The 22901-nt window shown below is 39.1% G+C and overlaps 1 protein-coding gene across 1 annotated transcript in view; it reads right to left on the bottom strand.

The window, feature by feature from the left end:
* Positions 1–19796, bottom strand: part of LOC117326499 (trissin receptor-like) — a 36586-nt gene extending 16790 nt beyond the window's left edge. Inside the window, exon 1 of the mRNA XM_033883252.1 lies at positions 19644–19796. Coding sequence (XP_033739143.1) covers positions 19644–19796 — 153 coding nt within the window. The remainder of the gene's footprint in view (positions 1–19643) is intronic.
* Between the last annotated feature and the right edge of the window lie 3105 nt (positions 19797–22901).

The raw sequence follows: 22901 nt of genomic DNA, 5'->3' as shown, positions 1-22901 counted from the left end.
GCCGATTTATAGTTGTACATCACTGGAGCATACTGCCGAAGACACCCAGCAGCACACCCCACCCGGTCACATTATACTGACAACGGGCGAACCTGTCCTCCCACTCCAAATATGCTGAGCGCTAAGCAGGAGTAGCAACTACCATTTTTAAAGACTCTGGTATGTCTCGGCCATGCAATGCGGGGCAGCAGGTACAATTCTTTCGCCCTACCGGCAGTGCGCGAGGGCCCCTTTTTATTGACACAACAGCAAAAGGACAATAGAGTCAAAATGACAAAAGAACTCCTTTAAAAAAAGAAAATATGATGCCCGCAAGATTTCCAATATTGTAACAGTTGATGAAACCTGGATCTATTACTTTGAACCTCAAAGAAAGATTGATAACAAGAGGCCCAGGGGCCTTAACGGTCATCTGACTCTAAATTAAAACCCTTATACTATTGTAGTATGTAATCTCTGTAGCAAGTTTATACTGGTAGTGGCACTGTTGGCCATGGTGGCCATCTTGGATTTCCGACCGACCCAATAAATAACAACACTTGGTCTGGACCATCTAAGGATCATTTCTGGTAAGTTAGAGCTGAATCCCACTGGTGGAATTTGAGAAGTTTGAAATATGCATAGTTCAGGAAAACCATGATTGCACAATCATGTTACAAAATGGCTGCCATGGCTGAAATGATCCTGATATGATCCCGACCAAGTGTTGTTATTTTTGGGCCGATCCGAAATCCAAGATGTCCGCCATATTGAAAAACACATTTTAAACTTCGTCTCAAGTTCCACCAGTGCTGTTGGGCTGAAACTTGCCTGAAATGATCCTCACAGGATCCTGACCAAGTGTTGTTATTTTTTTGATTGGTCTGAAATCAAAGATGGCCGCCATATCCGCCATCTTGAAAAACACATTTTAAACTTCTTCTCCAGTTCCATTGGTGCCATTGAGCTGGAAATAGGTGGGGATGTCAAGGAGTGCGAGCTAACATAGTGTTGTTATTTTTTCGGCCTCGTCAAAACTTTGACATGGCAGCAATGGCGGCCTTTTTGTAACATGATTGCGCAATCATGGTTTTCTGAACAACACCCTATTTCAAACTTCTTCTCAAATTCGATCGATGGGATTCAGCTCTAATTTACCGGAAATGATCCTGAGATGGTCCTTACTAAGTGTTGTTATTTATCTGGTCGGCCAGAAATCCAAGATGGTCGCTATGGCAGCCATCTTGAAAAACACATTTTAAACTTCTTCTCCAGTTCCACTTGTGCCATTGAGCTGGAAATTGATGAGGATGTTAAGGACGGAGGGCCAACAAAGTGTTGTTATTTTTCGGCTTCGTAAAAACTTTGACATGGCAGCCACGGCGGCCATTTTGTAACATGATTGCGCAATCATGGCTTTCCTGAACAACACCTATTTCAAACTTCTTCTCAAATTCCATAAGTGGAATTCAGTTCTTACTTACCAGAAATGATTCTGAGATGATCCTGACCAAGTGTTGTTATTTTGCAGATCGGTCTGAGATAGTCTTGATCAAGTGTTATTTTTCGGAATGATCCAAATTCCAAGATGGCCACCATGGCCCACAGTGCCACTATATATGCATACTACAATAGTATAAGGGTCTTTAATTCAGAGTCAGATGACCGTTAAGGCCCCTGGGCCTCTTGTTTTTCGAAAAACCATTTTTCAAAATGGCCGCAGGCTTCTCATTGGTTGAGGTTTGTCCGGACAACTCCTTCTAAAGTACTTCTCCGATTTTAACGAAACTTGGTATACATGATCAGTATAACATGTAGTTGTGCATCCCACTTTTTTGATATGGCTTTTCAAACAGGAGATCTCCAGTTATGTCCCTTTTACAAGTATGGTTGTTTGTTAATTTGAATACGAATATGACTAAATATGATAAGAAACATTATGTTATATTAAACATAATTATGGAATATATTGCAATTGTGAAATACTTATCTTTCGAAAATTGGTAATACTATAGCAACCACAGAGCAGAGGATACTGTACTGTGTCTACACGTTTTTATTTCCATTCAAAACTATAAGTATCGATTTCAGAAAACAATTTAGGTATTTTGAGCAGATAACTGCAGACAGAATGCTTGCAGGCACGTGTCTAGCTATCATTCCGGATATCCCGCCAACCTCGTCCGGAATGGCAGGGATATTACCATCTAAACGCATATGATATCCTGTTCATGTTGGCAATTATTCATATATTTGTGTAATAGTGAAGTAAACCAGGCTTTAAGCAGTTAACAGTTAAACCTTAAGGCACAATTATATGGCGTCATGACCGATGTCAGTGTTGATGCAGATTTTATATTATTATCCGATTTGTAAGCCGGAGGACTGATCTCTATGGTATTCATCGTTTCATCTACTATTATTAAAACGTTTTGCTCTGTGGTTAGAAAATTAAGTAAAAAAAAGTTGAGTCGTTGTCAGTATAATGTGACCTGGTGGGGTGTGCTGCTGGGTGGCTTCGGCAGTATGCTTCAGTGAGGTAGCACTCTAAATCGGCAAAAGTTCCGGCCTATCACAAGGAGATTTAACACGAACATACCGCAGCCTCCCAAAACACACATACGCACGCACCACACACATGCGTGTCGCACGCACGGGAGGCCGTCCTTAAATGACCTTAGCTGTTAATAGAACGTTAAACAAAATAAACCAAACCAAACCAAGGAAATAGATATTAAATTCAACATCCAGTTGAAATGTCTTTTAGTATATCACTATCGACGGACACCGTATGATGGTATAGAAGTATTGACGGTTACTCTACATGTGGCAATACAGACCCGTGTACGTTCGCTGTTCCGATTTAAGGGTAGCGTTTCCCTAGCACTTCCGTACCATTTCCGTAGCGTTACCGTAGCACTTCCGTACCATTTCCGTACCATTTCCGTAGCACTAACGTAGCATTACCGTACCATTTCCGTAGTATTTCCGTACCGTTTGCGTCCACTCACCGTAGCATTTGCGTTTACCTATTTTCACTCGCAGACCGTCTCATAACCGTTCGGTGGAAAATTTTGCGGAGTGTATTTTTTATCGAAACGAAATTTAGTTAAATATACTTACCGAACGTCAAAAAAGAAATGTAGCGACAGCAAATGATTTTTATAAGGAATTAAATTAATAAATTAAGGAATTAATAGATACGGCTTATACATATTTCTGTATCTTTGTATAGAAAAAATAACACTCTCACAAAAAACAGCCCAATTCACATGGTCTATCGATCTTAGTGTGATAATAAATGGCGGATCCTAGTAGTAGTCGACGCATTACGATGGAAACCAAGACGAAGATCGTGTCAAATAGTCTTACCTTTAAAACAGTTACATGTGATATACACTGGTCAGGCTATATGTATAGGGTACAAATGGTCCAGACAGTATCACACAGGTAAACTAGGGTAGTTAGACTTAATTGTCAGCAATGATACAAACAACACAGCATGTTGTACACGGGTTAACTAAAGGTAAGGTATTTTGTGGACCAAGTGATACTAGGTGTGAAAGGTAGAACAATAAGAGATAATTATGGCCTACAGGTAAGGCTATAGACTGCTTCATTAAACTTCCGACTTTAATGAGAATGTCATCGTGATCTATGGAGTTATTCATTATTTATTTCAATTTTAAAACCCAAAGGTCTAATCACAGAATTGATAGCAAATTGATAAAATCAGAGACGTATATATCACGTTTTACACCAGTCGTAGACTCTGTCAATTTCGGATAGGAGTTCACCACAGTCTTGAATATAACGTGCTGCTTTACAAAAGTTGCAATTACCGGCAAAAAGGAAAGTTTTGAAAAAATGTAAAAGAGAGGGTGAATCATTTTAATCGAGTACAGTAGTAGTTTCAGGACTGATATTATACAGATATTTTTTGTATCATCACACTAACATCATCATCAAAGTCTCTATCGCGGAGTTCACCGAATACCTCGTCAAAGTTGGAATAGCAAAAACTTTTCGTCGTGGCAACGTTGATTACTTCATTAAGAAACACATCCGCTGCTAGTTTGATAGAATTTTATAATTATTGGTATGCACAAAAATATTTCCTTTGGTGTCTTTTCTAAAAGTGTTATTTAAAAAAAAAAAAAAAAATAACATACACACCCTCACACATATACACAGATTTAAACACCAGTCATTAAAGACACTTGTAAATACTTCTATTATTAAAACATACATTTGTAATTTAAACTCTTGAGGTGATGGTTTCATGATACAAAATGTATATGTAGACTTAATAAATGTCGGTTTTTACCGTGAATATCTAAGACTTGTTATGATAAGTAGCCTACATAAATTCATTTGAATCATTATTTTATAAGTCATATTCAACTTGACATTTTCATATTTTCTTTCATGAAAGTAAGAAAATGCTACTGCTATAGTTTAAACTCACTCAGGTGTACAATTTGACATGTTGGCCAGGTAATACAGGTAAATTTCGGTACGTTGGCTAAGTGAGAATGGGCCATAATTGGACCCCGGGGGTTAATTGGGGACAGGTCACCTGGCCAGGTATACCATGTGCCAGACACAAACAGGCAAGAGGCCTTTCCTAGATGTTTGGCTTCAATGTAATGTACATGTAGTCTGTACATGTCTCACGATCTGTCGACAGAACATACAATGTATAATATCATATAGATGACATGTACTGTAAAAGACAATTCTAAGTTTAGAATAACAATGTAAAAGAAACTTTGGTAAATTAACATTCAATAAAAATTTAAAATATTAATATTTTGTCTGAAAAAATATTTACATGAAGTACATGTACACCTAAGTCAGCCATTATTAGGCCTCTGAGACAAACTGATGTGTTGTAATAGAAGCATGTAAATGATTAAAATGATCGCAAACAGCATCAAAATTAATTTCAAAAGTAGATTCTTCACTCTACACTGTTGAAGTCTATATATATTGAAACAATGTATTACCGGGTTATGTCCTTTGTGATAATAAGTTTAAAAAAACTGTTGTGCACTAATTATACGTTTACTTCAGTACCTTAAATCTCGTGCACTCCTCACTTCTCCTAGGGTGCAAAGGTTAACTGATTGTCACTCTACTGAAGGTTAGATCACAAAACAAGTCTTCTTAAGTATATAATTATTGATGTCTTGTTTTTAGTTTTTATCCCTCCCCAGCCAGAGCTTCCTCTGATCCGACACCAGACTTTTAAACAAATCGGCAATGCTTACACACCAGTAATATGTACCAGTGATTGTTATATATAGACTTGCCAGACATATACATGTACTTGACTTAATTGTCTCCCTAACGTGTTGCCATGGGTACTGATCCCCCCACTCCCACCACCATCAACTTCACCTGATGGCCATGGATATACACTTGATTAGGAGTCATAGGGCTCAGGTGTGTAGGTCATCGGCACACCTGGTCAGTTTCTCCTTTTTACAATTAGCCCTATAGGGGGTCTATTCATAGCCTGGTCAATCTGTGTTCAGAATTCTTGATCTGTTTACCTGTACCTAAATTAACACTTTGATATAAGTTTTTCAATTCAATTAGTTTATTACTTAAAACTTACGGTTTATCGGTACAAATGCAGTGAATAAATGCAGTGAAAATATAGATAAATACATAAAAACAAAACAATAAAGTTCGGACACACAGAGACAACACATACGCGACCGCAGCGCTAGTGTAGAGAGTGATTTTATTTTAAAATTAAATGCTATCGTTTTTTGTTGCCGAGAATAATACATTTTCCTCAATTTGAAAGATCCTTATATGACCTTAATATTTCTGGTTTCTAAAAGTTGTACAAATTTTCGCATACTGAGGTTTTCTATAGTAGTACAGTTTGATAAAACGTTCTTCCACTTCCCGATACAACATTCACTCCATCAGACACCATTTCACTGTTGTTTCTACGTGTTCGCTTCGTCTAGGATCCGCTTTTTATAAGAACCAGACAATTTATTCAGAAACGGTCGATTATTTGTGATCGTCAACCGTAGCATTTCCGTAGCATTACCGTAGCACTTTGTAGCATTACCGTACCATTTCCGTAGCATTACCGTAGCATTACCGTAGCACTTTCCGTAGCACTTACCGTAGCATTTCCGTAGCATTTCCGTAGCACTTCCGTAGCGTTTGCGTTTAAGACGGAACAGGGAACGTACACGGGTCTGTACGTCATTCATGATTTTACTTTGAAGTTTCAAAATTGAGGTTAAAGCTTGGGTCATTTTTATACTGTAAACAAAACAATTTTAAAAATGAAATTAAAATTGACGATGATTGTGCCGTGGCATAAAGCTCATACGCTCTGCTTAGTTTAGGCAGTCACAGAACATCCTTCATCAGAAGGTATCGACTTAGCCTTTAAGCAAATTATACTGATAGGTGGTTGGTTAATTATCGTGTCTCCTCTTTTAATGAAGGGATACCTTGTTTAAGTACTGGTTATTCTTCTAATGATTATAATCTCTTGCCCGGGCAATAACTTGTGAAATGTGGAGATATCATGATGAAACTTGGAGGACACTTGACCTCTCAGTCAGAGAAGTTCAAATTTTCCAATTACATCTTGTCTAGACCAATAAATGATTTTTAAAATAGTGTAGTTTCAGTTGCGTTTGCAAAAAAACTTTGTTTGGAAAAAAGGAATGTTCTGAGGATGTTGATCAGTGTCAAACTTAAACTATAAAACTTGCAAAGATTGAGGAAGAACAGCTGATGCCAAAAGAGGGTATTCTAACAATGAAATTACCAGAAACAGTTTGATACCAAACTTTACAGAGAGTGAGATGGATACTTCAACTATTCCAAGGCAAAAACCAACATAAAAGATGAAAAGAAATGAGAAGGGAGATGAAAACTAGGATTTCCCATGTCCTCTATAATAAGAGTACCGCGAACGATACATAATACGCCCGCCATGAAAATCGACGCACGGTTTATTTGAAGGAAAGAATTAACTATAAGCATGCACAATTGGGTTTGAAAAAGGACTGTTTGTGGCGCAAGGCTAGTACGTGAAAATAACATGCAGATATAAGAGTATACATGCCGATGTGCAATGAAATGAAATGGAATAAAATCCATTGTTGTTGGATACAGTGTGGTTACCTTTATTTACCGAGATATCCAAATGGCTTTGTGTGGGGAGTAGCTAGTAAACTTCAAGAATGATTCGGAAACCACGACCTTGAAATTCGACTTGTCTCCAGAACTTGTTGCAAGGAACAACTGTAAGAAGTTTCATCGAAATCCATTCAGTACTTTGACGGGAAATAAGTTATAGAAGATTGCTAAAAATAGTGGTTTGGTTTGGTTTGGTTTGGTTTATTTTGTTTAACGTCCTATTAACAGCTAAGGTCACCTAGATTCGCAAACCACGACCTTGATATTCGACTTGTCTCCATAACTTGTTGCAAGGAACACCTGTATGAAGTCTCATTGAAATTCATTCAGTACTTTTACGGGAAACCTCCGAACAATGTAAATGTTGACGTACGAACGGACAGGGTGACGCCTTCGCGGCGGGCGTATAAAAACCAGGGAAACTGTCGTTGAACATGACGCTATACAAAACAAGACTTTTCTTTACGAACATATTTCGTATTTCATTGTGGAAGGAAATTTTAACATTTTAGAAAATTTGCTTGTAATAAAAAGCATGTACTTAAACTAATTCCTAAAAAATATTCAGTGTGACAGGTTTTTTCCTGTGCATGTTGAAGGAGATGGAAATTGTTTGTGACGTTCTGGGATTGACTTATCGGGAAGGAACATTAACACACAGGTACGGGCGAGAATTGCGTTGGCGTTGGCAAAATCTTTTCAATAAACTGAGACTACATTCCAGTAGCTTACTTTGGTTTGGTTTGGTTTATTAGCTCACCTGGTTCGAAGGACCAAGGTGAGCTTATGTCATACCGTGGCGTCCGTCGTCCGTCTGTCGTCCGTCCGTTCGTCCGTCAACAATTGACTTCTTCTTCATAACCACAGATCGGAATTTGACCAAATTTGGTCAAAAGCATCCCTATAGGGTGGAGACTCAAAATTGTACAAATGGCGAGGCTGACCCCCCAGGGGTCTAAGGGGCGGGGCCAAAAGGGGTGAATTTGGCTAAATTGTTATAAACAACTTCTCCTCTGAAACTAAGCAATGTAATTTGCTCATATTTGCCTGGTAGCATCCCCTTGGGGTAGGGATTCAAAATTCTACAAATGTCGGGGCTGACCCCCCAGGGGGCTGAGGAGCGGGGCCAAAACGAGGTCAATTTGGCTAAATTGATATAAACAACTTCTTCTCTGAAACTAAGCAATGAATATCGCTCATATTTGTCTGGTAGTATCCCCTTAGGGTAGGGATTCAAAATTGTACAAATGTTGGGGCTGACCCCCCAGGGGGCTGAGGGGCGGGGCAAAACAGGGTCAATTTGGCTAAATTGGTATAAACAACTTCTTCTCTGAAACTAAGTAATGGATATCGCTCATATTCACCTGGTAGCATCCCCTTAGGGTAGGGATTCAAAATTGTACAAACGTTGGGGCTGACCCCCCAGGAGGCTGAGGGGCGGGGCCAAACGAGGTCAATTTGGCTAAATTGATATAAACGACTTCTTCTCTGAAACTAAGCAATGGATATCGCTCATATTTGTCTGGTAGCATCCCCTTAGGGTAGGGATTCAAAATTGTACAAATGTTGGGGCTGACCCCCCCCCCCCCCCCCCCCCCCCCCCCCCGGGAGCTGAGGGGCGGGGCCAAACAGGGTCAATTTGGCTAAATTGGTACAAACAACTTCTTCTCTGAAACTAAGCAATGGATATTGCTCATATTCACCTGGTAGCATCCCCTTAGGGTAGGGATTCAAAATGGTACAAATGTTGGGGCTGACCCCCTGGGGGGGCTGAGGGGCGGGGCCAAATGAGGTCAATTTGGTTAAATTGATATAAAACAACTTCTCTGAAACTAAGCAATGGATATCGCTCATATTCGCCTGGTAACGTCCCCTTTTGGTAAGGATTCAAAATTGTACAAATGTTGGGGCTGACCCTCCAGGGGCTGCGGGGCGGGGCCGAATGGGGTCAATTTGGCGAAATTGATATAAACAGCTTCTTCTCTGAAACTAAGCAATGAATATTGCTCATATTTGCCTGGTAGCTTCCCGTAGGGTTAGGGATTCAAAATTGTACAAATGGTGGGGCTGACCCCCTAGGGGGCTGAGGGGCGGCGCCAAACTGTGTCAATTTGGCTTAATTGATATAAACAACTTCTTCTCTGAAACTGAGCAATGGATATCGCTCATATTCACCTGGTAGCACCCCCTTGGGGTAAGGATTCAAAATTGTACAAATGGTGGGGCTGACCGCCCCGGGGGTGGGGGGGGGGGGGGGGGCTGAGGGGCGGGGCCAAAAGGGATCAACATAAAATGCTTATGATATATTGACATAGAAATACCAGTGACAAATATACTTAAGCATCATTCTTGTTTCATATCTCATGAAACCAGGTGAGCGATACAGGCCCTCTGGGCCTCTTGTTTTGTTTAACGTCCTATTAACAGCTTAGGTCATTTAAGGTCGGCCTCCCGTGCGTACGACATGCATGCGTGTGGTGAGTGCGTATGTCTTCTTTCTAACCGACTTTCTTCTTCCTAATGCCTGCCTTCACAATGCCTCACTTTTGGCTTTTAGTTGAGCTTTCGACCCTGTGAAGTTCCGGCCTATCACAAGGAGACATAACACAAACATACCGCAGCCTCCCAAAACACACATACTCACTCACCACACGCATACATGTCGCACGCACGGGAGGCCGTCATTTAATGAACTTAGCTGTTGATAGGACGTAAAACATTAACCAAACGAAACTAAAAGGATGAGTTCCAGAAGATTGTTAAATGTTTAGGTCACTTGAGATGAGTCAATAAATGTTATTAAAGCTTAATGCAGCCTTTTGTAAGTAGCCTTTGCTGATGTCGCAACAATTTAAATGATTCTTTTATTTGGAGCTTATTAGTTGCATTTATTTGGTAAGTTTCTACACAATGTATTCCATGCCCTACGGTACTTGTATTAAACGTATGTAAACTATGATGTACTATCATTCGTGTCTGTCCGATCTCTTTGCTATACAATTTGATTTGGAAAACAACTCATACGATCCATTTTGGGTCTAAGCATGTAAAGCACAAAACTTAACTCAATAGTAGATTTTCTATGTTTATTCACAGATATGTTCTCAGTAATAAATATAAAAAAAAATTAACTATATTTTGTCCGCCTTGCTCTCGTACCATTATTACTCACTTTCTTAAATAAATTGTTTTTCCTGTACTCAACAAGTTTACTGTCTATGCATTCAATTCACTAAAATTAACTCAAAGTACTATATCACATTAAAGAACAAGTTGAGTTATATATAATGTTTTGCCCTCTATTTAACACAAAGTAGCACCACGAGAGAGAACCAGCTCAAATATAAAATGTTAAATTATCTGACAGATGCAATTTGGTAAATAACGGTAAGTGAACTCTGTTCTACATGTATTAATTAAACAGTTGGTTTAGTTTAATTTAATATAGCTAACGTATGAGGTTGAAGATATTTGCCTCAGGAAATAGACTTGATTTGGGACAACCTGAAATTTGCTTAATATCCCGCAACCCCATACTTTAACTTATTATTATAACGACTCAACTCCATGCTTTAACAATTAGCCCTGCAGATAGGGCCTAAAATTGTACCTGCTTCCCTCTTTGCGTGAAAGGAAGAGGCGACTTAATTTGGAATTTTATCTTTTCTCTAGGCTTTGGGTTCTGTCCTTCGCCGGGACATGCAGATGGGAGCCAACTAAACTTGGTTGTCTAGTGCACTCCAGTTTACTAGCTACTGCACTGGAGTTAACATCCTTTGCCCTTTGTTCATGATACTCGTACATATGAATGTGTGTCCTTTATGCATGAAGATGGAAAAGTTGTATACAAATTAGTAACCACAATAAATCAAATAAGAGATATGATATATTTTACCTAAAAATTCATATCACATAATCTATATTGAACTGCCGTACATTTGCCGTTGTATGATTACTATCGTTGCACATGTATATTATGGTTTCTTTTGAACATCTGTATTCAAATCTCATTACTTTATTTAAATATGTATTGCATGATCCATTCCTTACCACATTTAAATCATACCGATCAACCATCTTCAAAATGGCAGGATTATCCTTTCTTTCGACTCTCACAAAGAATTTCAAGGTAAACGTATAAATATATATTTTAAAATTCAGTTGTTCTGATGAGTATCTTGTTGAACGCTGTGAGTTTAATTATCGAGTAAAAATCGACGAGACGAGGTTGTTCTCCCCCGTCTTAGGATGGGCCATACATATATAACGCATTCCTACGTATTGAAGCGTGAGGAACAGCTTCAGTGCATCTTGTGTAATGAATCGTTTACCGTTAAACACTTTCTATTGGATTCCATTGATCTACAACTTGCAAGAGTGTTTACAACAGCATGGGAAGCCTGAAGATTTTGTTGGAGTCTGTTAGGATATACAAAATTTTGAACAATCTGAATGTCATTGGTCTGTATAGCACTTTAAATCGGCAAAAGTTCCGGCCTATCACAAGGACATACCGCAGTCTCCAAAAACACATACGCACTCACCACACGCATGCATGTCGCACGCACGGGAGGCCGTCCTTAAATGACCTTAGATGTTAATAGGACGTTAAACAAAATAAACCAAACCAAACCAAATGGTCTGTATCACAAGAATTTAGTAACCATAGCCACTTTTTTTAATTTTAAACTGATCATGAGTGTATCAATATATATCTTTACATTTTTACGTCATTTTATCTCTTGCCCATTTTGCTCGTATTTTTTAATCACATTTTTTGGTCCTTATGACCTTTACAGTGTTGATGGCACTTTAAGTAACTAACTTAATTATCGCGTAATTTAATTGGCAGCTAAGATGATGTCAGAAATGAAATTGAAGGTTTTGTTTTCTCTCTATTATATGGATATTTTCCCCGGAATAAGCTTTCAGATTAAAGTTATTTGAAAACGGAAAACGCATGTATAAATTATTAGTCTATTACTTACATTAACATACGCAAACGCACGGGAAGCCATCCTTCATTGACCTTAGCTGTTGATAGGACGTTAAACAAATGAAACCAAACCCAAACCAAACCAGCCGAATAAGCTAACAAGAGGCCCAGGGGCCTTAACGGTCATCTGACTCTAAATTAAAACCCTTATATTATTGTAGTATGTAATCTCTATAGGAAGTATATAGTGACACTGTTGGCCATGGTGGCCATCTTTGATTTCTGACCGACCCAATAAATAACAACACTTGGTCTGGACCATCTAAGGATTATTTCTGGTAAGTTAGAGCTGAATCCCACTAGTGGAATTTGAGAAGTTTGAAATAGGCATTGTTCAGGAAAACCATGTTTGCACAATCATGTTACAAAATGGCTACCATGGCTGCCAAGTCGATGATTATACGAGGCCGAAAAATAATAACACTTTGTTGGCCCTCCTTCCTTAACATCCTCACCAATTTCCAGCTCAATGGCACCAGTGGAACTGGAGAAGAAGTTTAAAATGTGTTTTTCAAAATGGCTGCTATAGCGGCCATCTTGGATTTCTGGCCGACCAGATAAATAACAACACTTAGTAGGGACCATCTCAGGATCATTTCTGGTAAATTAGAGCTGAATCCCATCGGTCGAATTTGAGAAGTTTGAACACATGTTTGGGATCATATCAGGATCATTTCAGGCAAGTTTCAGCTCAAAAGCACTGGTGGAACTTGAGAAGAAGTTTAAAATGTGTTTTTCAAGATGGCGGCCATCTTGGATTTCAGACCATCCAAAAAATAACAACACTTGGTCAGGATCATATCAGGTTTCAGCCCAACAGCACTGGTGGAACTTGAGAAGTTTAAAATGTGTTTTTCAAGATGGCAGCTATGACGGCCATCTTTGATTTCGGACCGACCCGAACATTAACAACACATGTTTGGGATCATATCAGGATCATGTCAGGCAAGTTTCAGCTCAAAAGCACTGGTGGAACTTGAGAAGAAGTTTAAAATGTGTTTTTCAAGAAGGCGGCTATGGTGGCCATCTTGGATTTCGGACCGACCCGAAAAATAACAACACTTGGTCGGGATCATATCAGGATCATTTCAGGCAAGTTTCAGCTCAATAGCACTGGTTGAACTTGAGAAGTTTAAAATGTGTTTTTCAAGATGGCGGCTATGGCGGCCATCTTGGATTTCGGACTGACCCGTAAAATAACAACACTTGGTCAGGACCATCTCAGGATCATTCCAGGCAAGTTTCAGCTCAATCCCACAGGTGAAACTTGAGAAGAAGTTTGAAATGTGAAAAGTTTACGCACGGCGCACGACGATGGACGAAGCATGATGACTATAAGTCATCCTGACCCTTCGGGTCAGATGACCTAAAAAATGCAGCTGTGAAATAAATAAGCCTTTAATATCAAATGTATATCATATCTGATGTACATGTATTAAGTTGTCTGCTTCAATAGATTTGCGTTTATGTTTGAATAATAACTTGGATTGTAAACTTTGCCTTTATAAATGAATTAACAAAAATATTCAATTAATTGTTAAGTACTTTTAGGTACAGACCCGTGTACGTTCGCAGTTCCGATTTAAGGGTAGCGTTTCCGTAGCACTTCCGTAGCATTACCGTATCACTTCCGTACCATTTCCGTATCACTACCGTAGCATTACCGTACCATTTCCGTAGCACTTCCGTAGCATTACCGTACCATTTCCGTAGCATTTCCGTAGCGCTTGCGTCCACTTACCGTAGCATTACCGTAGCATTTGCGTTTACCTATTTTCACTCGCTGACCGTCTCATAACCGTTCGGTAGAAAATTTTGCGGAGTGTATTTTTTATCGAAACGAAATTTAGTTAAATATACTTACCGAACGTCACTAAAGCATAGTAGCGACAGCAAATAATTTAATAAGGAGGTGAGAATTAAATATATACGGTTATACATCTTTCTGTATCTTTGTTTAGAAAAAATAACACTCTCACAAAAAACAAGTCAAGTCACATGGTCCATCGATCTTAGTGTGATAAAAAAAAGGGCGGATCCTAGTATAGTAGTCGACGCATTACGATGGAAACGAAGATGAAGATCGTGTCAAATAAACAATATTTCCTTTACTGTGCTATAGTCAAACCTTTAAAACAGTTATATGTAATATGCACTGGTCAGGCTACATGTATAGGGTACAAATGGTCCAGACAGTATCACACAGGTAACCTAGGGTAGTTAGACTTAATTGTCAGCGATGATACAAACAACACAGCATGTTGTACACTGGTCAACTAAAGGTACGGTATTCTGTGGACCAAGTGATACTAGGTGTGAAAGGTAGAACAATAAGAGATAATTATGACCTACAGGTAAGGCTATAGACTGCTTCATAAAACTTGGCTTCCAACATTAATGAGAATGTCATCGTGATCTACGGAGTTATACATTATTTATTTCAGTTTTAAAACCCAAAGGTCTAATCACAAAATTGATAACAAATTGAAAAAATCAGAGACCGTATAAATGTGATATATATTTCTCTCGGTAAAACTACGACAGGAAATTCAAATCTATATCTTCGGATTATATGTGATATATATGTATGTATCTGATAAAGTATAACAAGAGTAAATTAATTACAAAGTAAGAGCAAATACGGTATATAAAGTGCATACACATGTGAAATAGAACTGATGTCCTAAATGGAAATCATCCAGATAATCAATTTAGTCTTGTTATGAACAGTAAAAAAGAGACTTAATTCTGAAAACAAATCTTCGTCCGACATAAATCTCTCAAGTGAGACGTTAAAAAACTGTCAGGAATATGACGAACGTAGTTTTAATTAATTAGGACTCTTTTAAGAACAATCCAATTTCTTACAATAATCCAGAATTTACAGGGATAAAGCAGGGTTGAGCTACTCGACCTAGTCAAAAAAAGATGTGGAACTACAAAGTTAAATTATCCTGTAAAAGTTCGATCAAGCAGGCTATGTAAAGATTTGAATAAAAATATATATATTAATGCCTACATACCAGACTAGGTAAGTTGAATTGTGTACAAAACATGTAATATAGACTATGATCGTTTAATTTTGATTTAAAACACGTAAAAGATGTAAAAGAGAGGGTGAATCATTTGAATCGCGTAGTTTAAGGACTGATATTATACAGATATTTTTTGTATCATCACACTAACATCATCGTCAAAGTTGGAATAGCAAAAACTTTTCTTCGTAGCAACGTTGCTTTACTTCATTAAGAAACACATCCGCTGCTAGTTTGATAGAATTTTATAATTATTGGTATGCACAAAAAATATTTGCTTTGGTGTCTTTTCTAAAATTGTTATTTTGTAAAAAAAAAAAAAAAAAAAAAAAAAAAAAAACAATAACACACACACCGTCACACATACACACAGATTTAAATAACAGTCATACAAGACACTTGTTAATACTTCTATTATAAAAAGCATACATTTGTAATTTAAACTCTTGAGATGGTGATGGTTTCATGATATATGTAAACTTAATAAATTTCGATTTTTACTGTGAATATCTAAGATTTCTTATAAGTAGCCTCTATAAATTCATTTGAATCATTATTGTATAAGTCATATTCAACTTGACATTTTCATATTTTCTTTCATGAAAGTAAGAACAGGCTACTGCTATAGTTTAAACTCACTCAGGTGTAAAATTTGACATGTTGGCCTGGTAATACAGGTAAATTTCTGTATGTTGGCTAAGTGAGAATAAGCCATAATTAGACCCCGGGGGGTTAATTGGGGACAGGTCACCTGGCCAGGTATACCACGTGCCAGACATAAAAGAGCTAGACTGATCGGCATCTTACAGGTAAAGTGTGATAGGATGCATGTCCTCAAGGCTGTGGGGTTGCATATTGCGCCCAGTTGGCCATTGGCAACAGGCCTTTACTAGATGTTTGGCTTCAATGTAATGTACATGTGGTCTGGACATGTACATGTCTCAAGATCTGTCGACAGAACATACAATGTATAATATCATATAGATGACTTGTATTGTAAAAAAACCTTTCAAGTTGATCTAAAAAAAAAAATTCAATATATATTTTTAGCAATATAACATTAAGTTCAATCAAGTGCTACATATATGTATCTGCAATGTAAACAACCGGTTCCAACAACAACTACTTGAGCTGTTACATAAACAATAAGCTGTTTCACAGGTGTTTGGTAGGTTTTTCATTGATATTGTATTCTCCTGGAAAGAAATATATCATTAATGGCTTCATTGTTTCTTTGATTTTAATTATTCCTAAAATTAAACTTATTACAACACAGAGCAACATGTTTGGTTAAGTACAAAATTTAATGTTTATTGCTTTTGTAGACATTTCTTTGATTATCAATATTTGCAGTATATTAGGAGGTCAGAAATTATGTGTAATCAGTAACAATATGTTCATCATGGAGAACTTTCCTGAAATATTTAGCTTACTTAATAATATAAAGTTTGAAAAAACCAATTATGATGTTTAACCACAGACATATAATGCTACACTGACATTGAACCAAGGACCTTCATTTTCCACACAATTATTCTCCAAATTTCAGAGATAAAAACAACAATATATATATATAGTTTCTGTTTTTCAACAGTACAGATTTATATAAAATATACCAGCTAAATTTATAACGAAGGGGCTTTTGTCCGGGGGGGGGGGGGGGGGGGGGGGGCTTTCGTCCGGAGGGGCTTTTGTCCTAGGGGCTAATGTCCGGGGGGGCTTTTGTCCTACATTAATATGTACCAGTGATTGTTATATATAGACTTCCCAGGCATGTACATGTACTTGACTTAATTGTCCCCCTTACTTGTTGCCATGGGTACTAATCCCCCCTCCCCACCACCATCAACTTCACCTGATGGCCATGGATATACACTTGATTAGGAGTCACCGGGCTCAGGTGTGTAAGTCATAACCACACCTGGTCAGTTTCTCCTTTTTACAATTAGCCCTATAGGGGGTCTATTCATAGCCTGGTCAATCTGTGTTCAGAATTCTTGATCTGTTTACCTGTACCTAAAGTAACACTTTGATATAAGTTTTTCAATTCAATTAGTTTATTACTTAAACCTTAGGGTTTATCAGTACAAATGCGGTGAATAAATGCAGTGAAAATATAGATAAATACATAAAAACAAAACGATAAAGTTCGGACACACAGAGACAACACATACGCGACCGCAGCGCTAGTGTAGAGAGTGATTTTATTTTAAAATTAAATACTTTCGTCTTTTGTTGTCGAGAATCATAAATTATGACCTTAATATTTCCGGTTTCTAAAAGTTGTACAAATTCTCGCAAACTGAGGTTTTCTATAGTAGTACAGTTTGATAAAACGTTCTTCCACTTCCCGATACAACATTCACTCCATCAGACACCTTTCACTGTCGTTTCTACGAGTTCGCTTCGTCTAGGATCCGCTTTTTATAAGAACCAGATAATTTATTCAGAAACGGTCGATAATTTGTGAGCGTCAACCGTAGCATTTCCGTAGCATTACCGTACCATTTCCGTACCATTTCCGTACCATTACCGTACCATTTCCGTAGCATTACCGTACCATTTCCGTAGCACTTCCGTAGCATTACCGTAGCATTACCGTTGCATTTCCGTAGCGTTTGCGTTTAAGACGGAACAGCGAACGTACACGGGTCTGTAGTTTTTGATATGCGACTCTTAATACATATAACAAGAGGCCCATGGGGCCTGTATCGCTCACCTGGTTGGATTTGACCAAATGTCAAAATAATGTTCATGTTCAATTCCTTTTGTATGTTAACCTCAAACAATGCTATATATGGTTATAGCGTGGGGATCCCAACTGCTTTAAAGAAATAATGAAGTCCAGACTCTCTGAGTTTACAACATGCATTTATAACTTTATGACTAGTAGTGATTTAAAGGAATTACCTCTATTTCCCATATGGGGCCCCACCCCTTTTGCCCCTCGGGGGGCAGAGTCACCATTTATGCAAAATCTATTCCCCTTCCCCAAAGGATGTTTCTTATTAAATTGGGTTGAAATCCATTCATAACTTTATGACTAGTAGCGATTTAAAGGAATTACCTCTATTTTCCATATGGGGCCCCGCCTCTTTGGCCCCTCGGGGGTCAGAGTCACCATTTATGCAAAATCTGTTCCCCTTCCCCAAAGGATGTTTCTTACTAAATTGTGTTTAAATCCATTCATAACTTTATGACAAGTAGCGATTTGAAGGAATTGCCTCTATTTCCCATATGGGGCTCCGCCCTATTGGCTCCTCGGGGGTCAGAGTCACCATTTATGCAAAATCTGTTTCCCTTCCCCCAAGAATGTTTCTGACCAAATTGGGTTCAAATCCATTCATAACTTTATGACTAGTAGCGATTTGAAGAAATAACCTCTATTTCCCCATTAGGCCCCGCTCCTTTGGCCCCTTCGGGGTCAGAGTTACCATTTATGCAAAATCTGTTCCCCTTCCCCAAAGGATGTTTCTGACCAAATTGGGTTCAAATCCATTCATAACTTTATGACTAGTAGCGATTTGAAGAAATAACCTCTATTTCCCCATTAGGCCCCGCCCCTTTGGCCCCTTCGGGGTCAGAGTAACCATTTATGCAAAATCTGTTCCCCTTCCCCAAAGGATGTTTCTGACCAAATTGGGTTCAAATCCATTCATAACTATATGACTAGTAGCGATTTAAAGAAATTGCCTCAATTTCCCCTATTGGGCCTTCGGTCCAGGTGAGCTAATAAACGCTACTGGTATTAAAATGATGATTTTAGATGCAGCACAATTTAACTCTAAATATACAACCACAGAAATATCATAACATCTGTGTGAACTGAAAACACCGTAGTCCACTAAATGTCAATCAGTCTATTCCACTACCTTGTTCACTTTTTAGTTTTCTCCAAACTGTACCAGAGTATTTAAATCGGTTGCTGCTACTCCTGCTTAGCGCTCAGCGATTTCAGGAATGAAACGACTGGTTGGCCTCCAAAATAATACACACGCGCATATAGCATAAAGGGGAGACATAGCTGTTTGACGTCGAACAGTGTTGTTTGTAAAGAATGGAATGACTGATTAGTCCGTTGTCAGTATAATGTGACCAGGGCGTCTTCGACAGTATGCTTCGTTGAGGTAGCCCTATAAAGTTGGTATCAGTCCCGCGATATCACAAGGGGACAGACATCAAGATACCACACCCTCCTAAAACACAGATGTCCCCCTAAAGTGACAAGCTACATTAAGCATCCCCCTCAATAAAAATAAACGAACTTTCATAGGACCAATAAAGACTATACAATAGCGGGCGCCAAAATTTCTCTTGGATATTTTATTTTAAAATATATCTGTCCCTTGGCTTTCGGATCTTGACGGATGATGTGACCTTACCTGCTGCGAGACATAAAACGTAACACCAAAACAAAACCCTTAATCTTTATGACTGAATATACCTACCCTACCAAGGTTCCACGTGAGGGTGAGAAACCTATATAAATTAGGCAACACACAAAATAAACCAACGCAGAAATCGGCAACGGCAAGGTTAGCAAGGAAAAAGTTGGTCATACTTCTTAGTCTAGCACTCTTGACGATGGCAAACAGGACCATGAGGTTCCCTGAAAATAACAAACAGAAGACATTTCCTAAATTATATGATCAACCTGTGTTTATGACATTGTCAACACCAAGTGAAGTATTTAATACTTTATCACATAATTGAGCTGATATCCAGTGAATTTGACCGTGTGATATATTTTGCATAGTACATATACCCTAGCGCAAATTTGATTGGCCAGCCTTATCACATTTTCCGACGGGTATTGATATAACAACGCGTTGTAGAACTACTCTACGCTTTGTAGTAAACATTGACGACACGATACTATTTACAGTTTGCACATTCAACAAAATCGATGGCAAATGCAAAGGAAAGGTGGTAAAGATAATGCAGTCAACTGCTGGTCCTCTGTATAGTTTTATTTAATGGAACTGATTTGAGTGGAGATAGACTAGCCCTGAACGAAATAGAAAACGTCCCGTCGGCGTTGCAGCAGACGACAGAGACGTCGACTGGGGAAACCAAACTCATGATTGTGAGAACCAATCTCGATTTGCCGATGTTCCAAATGAATCCATTCAAGACTTTGTTTATTCACAGGCAAATAAAAAAAACACTTGAAGCAAGACATTTTATGATTTGAAATTTTGAAAATGTTGATGGCGAAAGAAAACGAGGATAGGTCCATCCATCATATCGCACCATCAGGGCTATGCCCACTGTTTTGCAAATTCTTTATCACCGTCAGGAAATCCTATGGTTCTAATTATTAACCCAGTCCACTCAGGGGTTTCATGGGCAGTTATGACCGTCAGTTACGTAGATTCAGGTACGGGTACACTCTTGCTACTAGTAGGGAGTTTTCACAGCTTCAAGACGTTTTAAAATCAAAACAACGTGAACTTAAACGGGTTGGGAAATCGCCCCAAAAATGCCGACTCGATAACTGGACTTTAACTAGAAACACTCTGGAGTGTAAAACAACTAGGACAACATTGGTTTGGTTTGATTTGCTTAACGTCCTATTAACAGCTAAGGTCATTTAAGGACGGCCTCCCATGCGTGCGATAGGCATGCGTGTGGTGAGTGCGTATGCGTGTTTTGGGAGGCTGTGGTATGTTTGTGTTAAATCTCCTTGTGATAGGCCGGACATTTTGCCGATTTATAGTGCTACCTCACTGGAATATACTCCCGAAGATGGTTTGGTTTGGTTTATTTTGTTTAACGTTCAATTAACAGCTAAGGTCATTTAAAGACGGCCTCTTGTGCGTGCGACATGCATGCGTGTGACGAGTGCGTATGTGTTTTGGGAGGCTGCGGTATGTTCGTGTTAAAGTCTCCTTTGCCGATTTATAGTGCTACCTCACTGAAGCATACTGCCGAAGACACCCAGCAGCACTCCCCACCGGTCACATTATACTGACAACGGGCGAACCAGTCGTCCAATCCCTAATTTGCTGAGCGCTAAGCAGGAGCAGCAACTACCATTTTTAAAGACTCTGGTATGTCTCGACCAGGGGACAGAACCCAAAGCCTTCATCACAGGGGCGAACGCTCAACTAAAGGCCAAAAGTGAGGCATTGCCAAGGGAGACTTTAGGAAGAAGAAAGTTGTTCAGAAAGAAGAGAAAAGATAAGATCCCAAATTTAGTCGCCTTTTACGATCATGCAATTGGGGAAGCAGGTGCAATTCTTACGCCCTACCTGCAGGACCAGAGGACAGAACCCAACGCCTTCCTCACAGGGCGAACGCACACATTATAATCCGGACACTATTATAAACACTTTGTGACTTTACAGAACTTCATTTTGGCCTGAGAGGTTCACATTAACATCGGTCTAAGACATGAAGGGACGTTTCACTGTGTACAGATTTCGTCGGACAGGAATATTTGAAATTTAAGGAGCGTCAAACAAAAACTCGTCAAGGAGACAATCCTCGCGACATTCGACAAGTTACCCCCAAAATGGACGAATCTTCAGAGACATGAACAATGTCCGCCCAATGTTTATGCTGAATAACGTCCGTTAGATTATCGTAAAGAAGATGATCCTTTCTACATCGCGACACATACAATTGTTGCTACTATGCGCGAGAAAGACTAATGCTTTAGAAGACAGGCTATAGGCACAAACAAACTTACCTCATTGATGAGGAAAAAATCAATCGCAGCTGGACTCTCCGGAGACAAACGTCTCACAAATCACAGTGCAAGAAAACACCTGTAAAACCACTTGTAAACAAAAAAGTTTCGCCAAATACCATCGTCTAATTCACTGGGCAAAATAATTTACAATCTGTAAATAATTACAGTCGCATCAACGAGGAACTGCCCTGCAGGTATGGCGTAAGAATTGTATCTGCTAAATCTTCTCAACAACTGTGTATTTTCCTCATGTCTCGTTGACAATGCCCCACTTTTGGCATTTAGTTGAGCGTTCGCCCCTGTGAGGAAGGCTTTGGGTTCTGTCCCCTGGCCGTGGTACATGTATTTGCTACTCCTGCTTAGCGCTCAGCATATTAGGAGTAGGACGACTGGTTCGCCCGTTGTTAGTATAATGTGACCGGGTGGGGTGTCTTCGGTAGTATGCTTCAGTGAGGTAGCACTATAAATCGGCAAACGTTCCGGCCTATCACACGGAGACTTAACACGAACATACCGCAGCTTCCCAAAACACACATACGCACTCACCACACGCATGCATGTCGCACGCACGGGAGGCCGTCCTTAAATGACCTTAGCTGTTAATAGGACGTTAAACAAAAATAAACCAAACCAATTCAAACCTGGGTGTCTTGTAGAGTATGCTTCAGTGGTAGCACTATACATCGGCAAACAATCCGGCCTATTATAAGGAGACGTAACAAAAACTACAGCCTCACAAAACATGCATACGCACTCACCACACTTATGCACATCGCACGCACGGACGGCCTCCTTAAATGACCCTAGCTGCACATCGCACGCATGGACGACCTCCTTAAGTAACCTTAGCTGTGTATATGATGTTTAACAAATAAAACAAAACCAAACCTAATGCGATAAATGGACATGGTCGCACACGGTAATGACCACGAGCTAAACATTTCTAATATCGCAAACTCTAGAGCTCAACATCAAGCAGTTGTCCCGTTAGTTTTCAGCAAATAGGTAG

This window comes from Pecten maximus, chromosome 4 (assembly GCF_902652985.1).
Source record: "Pecten maximus chromosome 4, xPecMax1.1, whole genome shotgun sequence".
NCBI lineage: Eukaryota > Metazoa > Mollusca > Bivalvia > Pectinida > Pectinidae > Pecten > Pecten maximus.
This window is presented reverse-complemented; position numbering and strand designations above follow the sequence as displayed.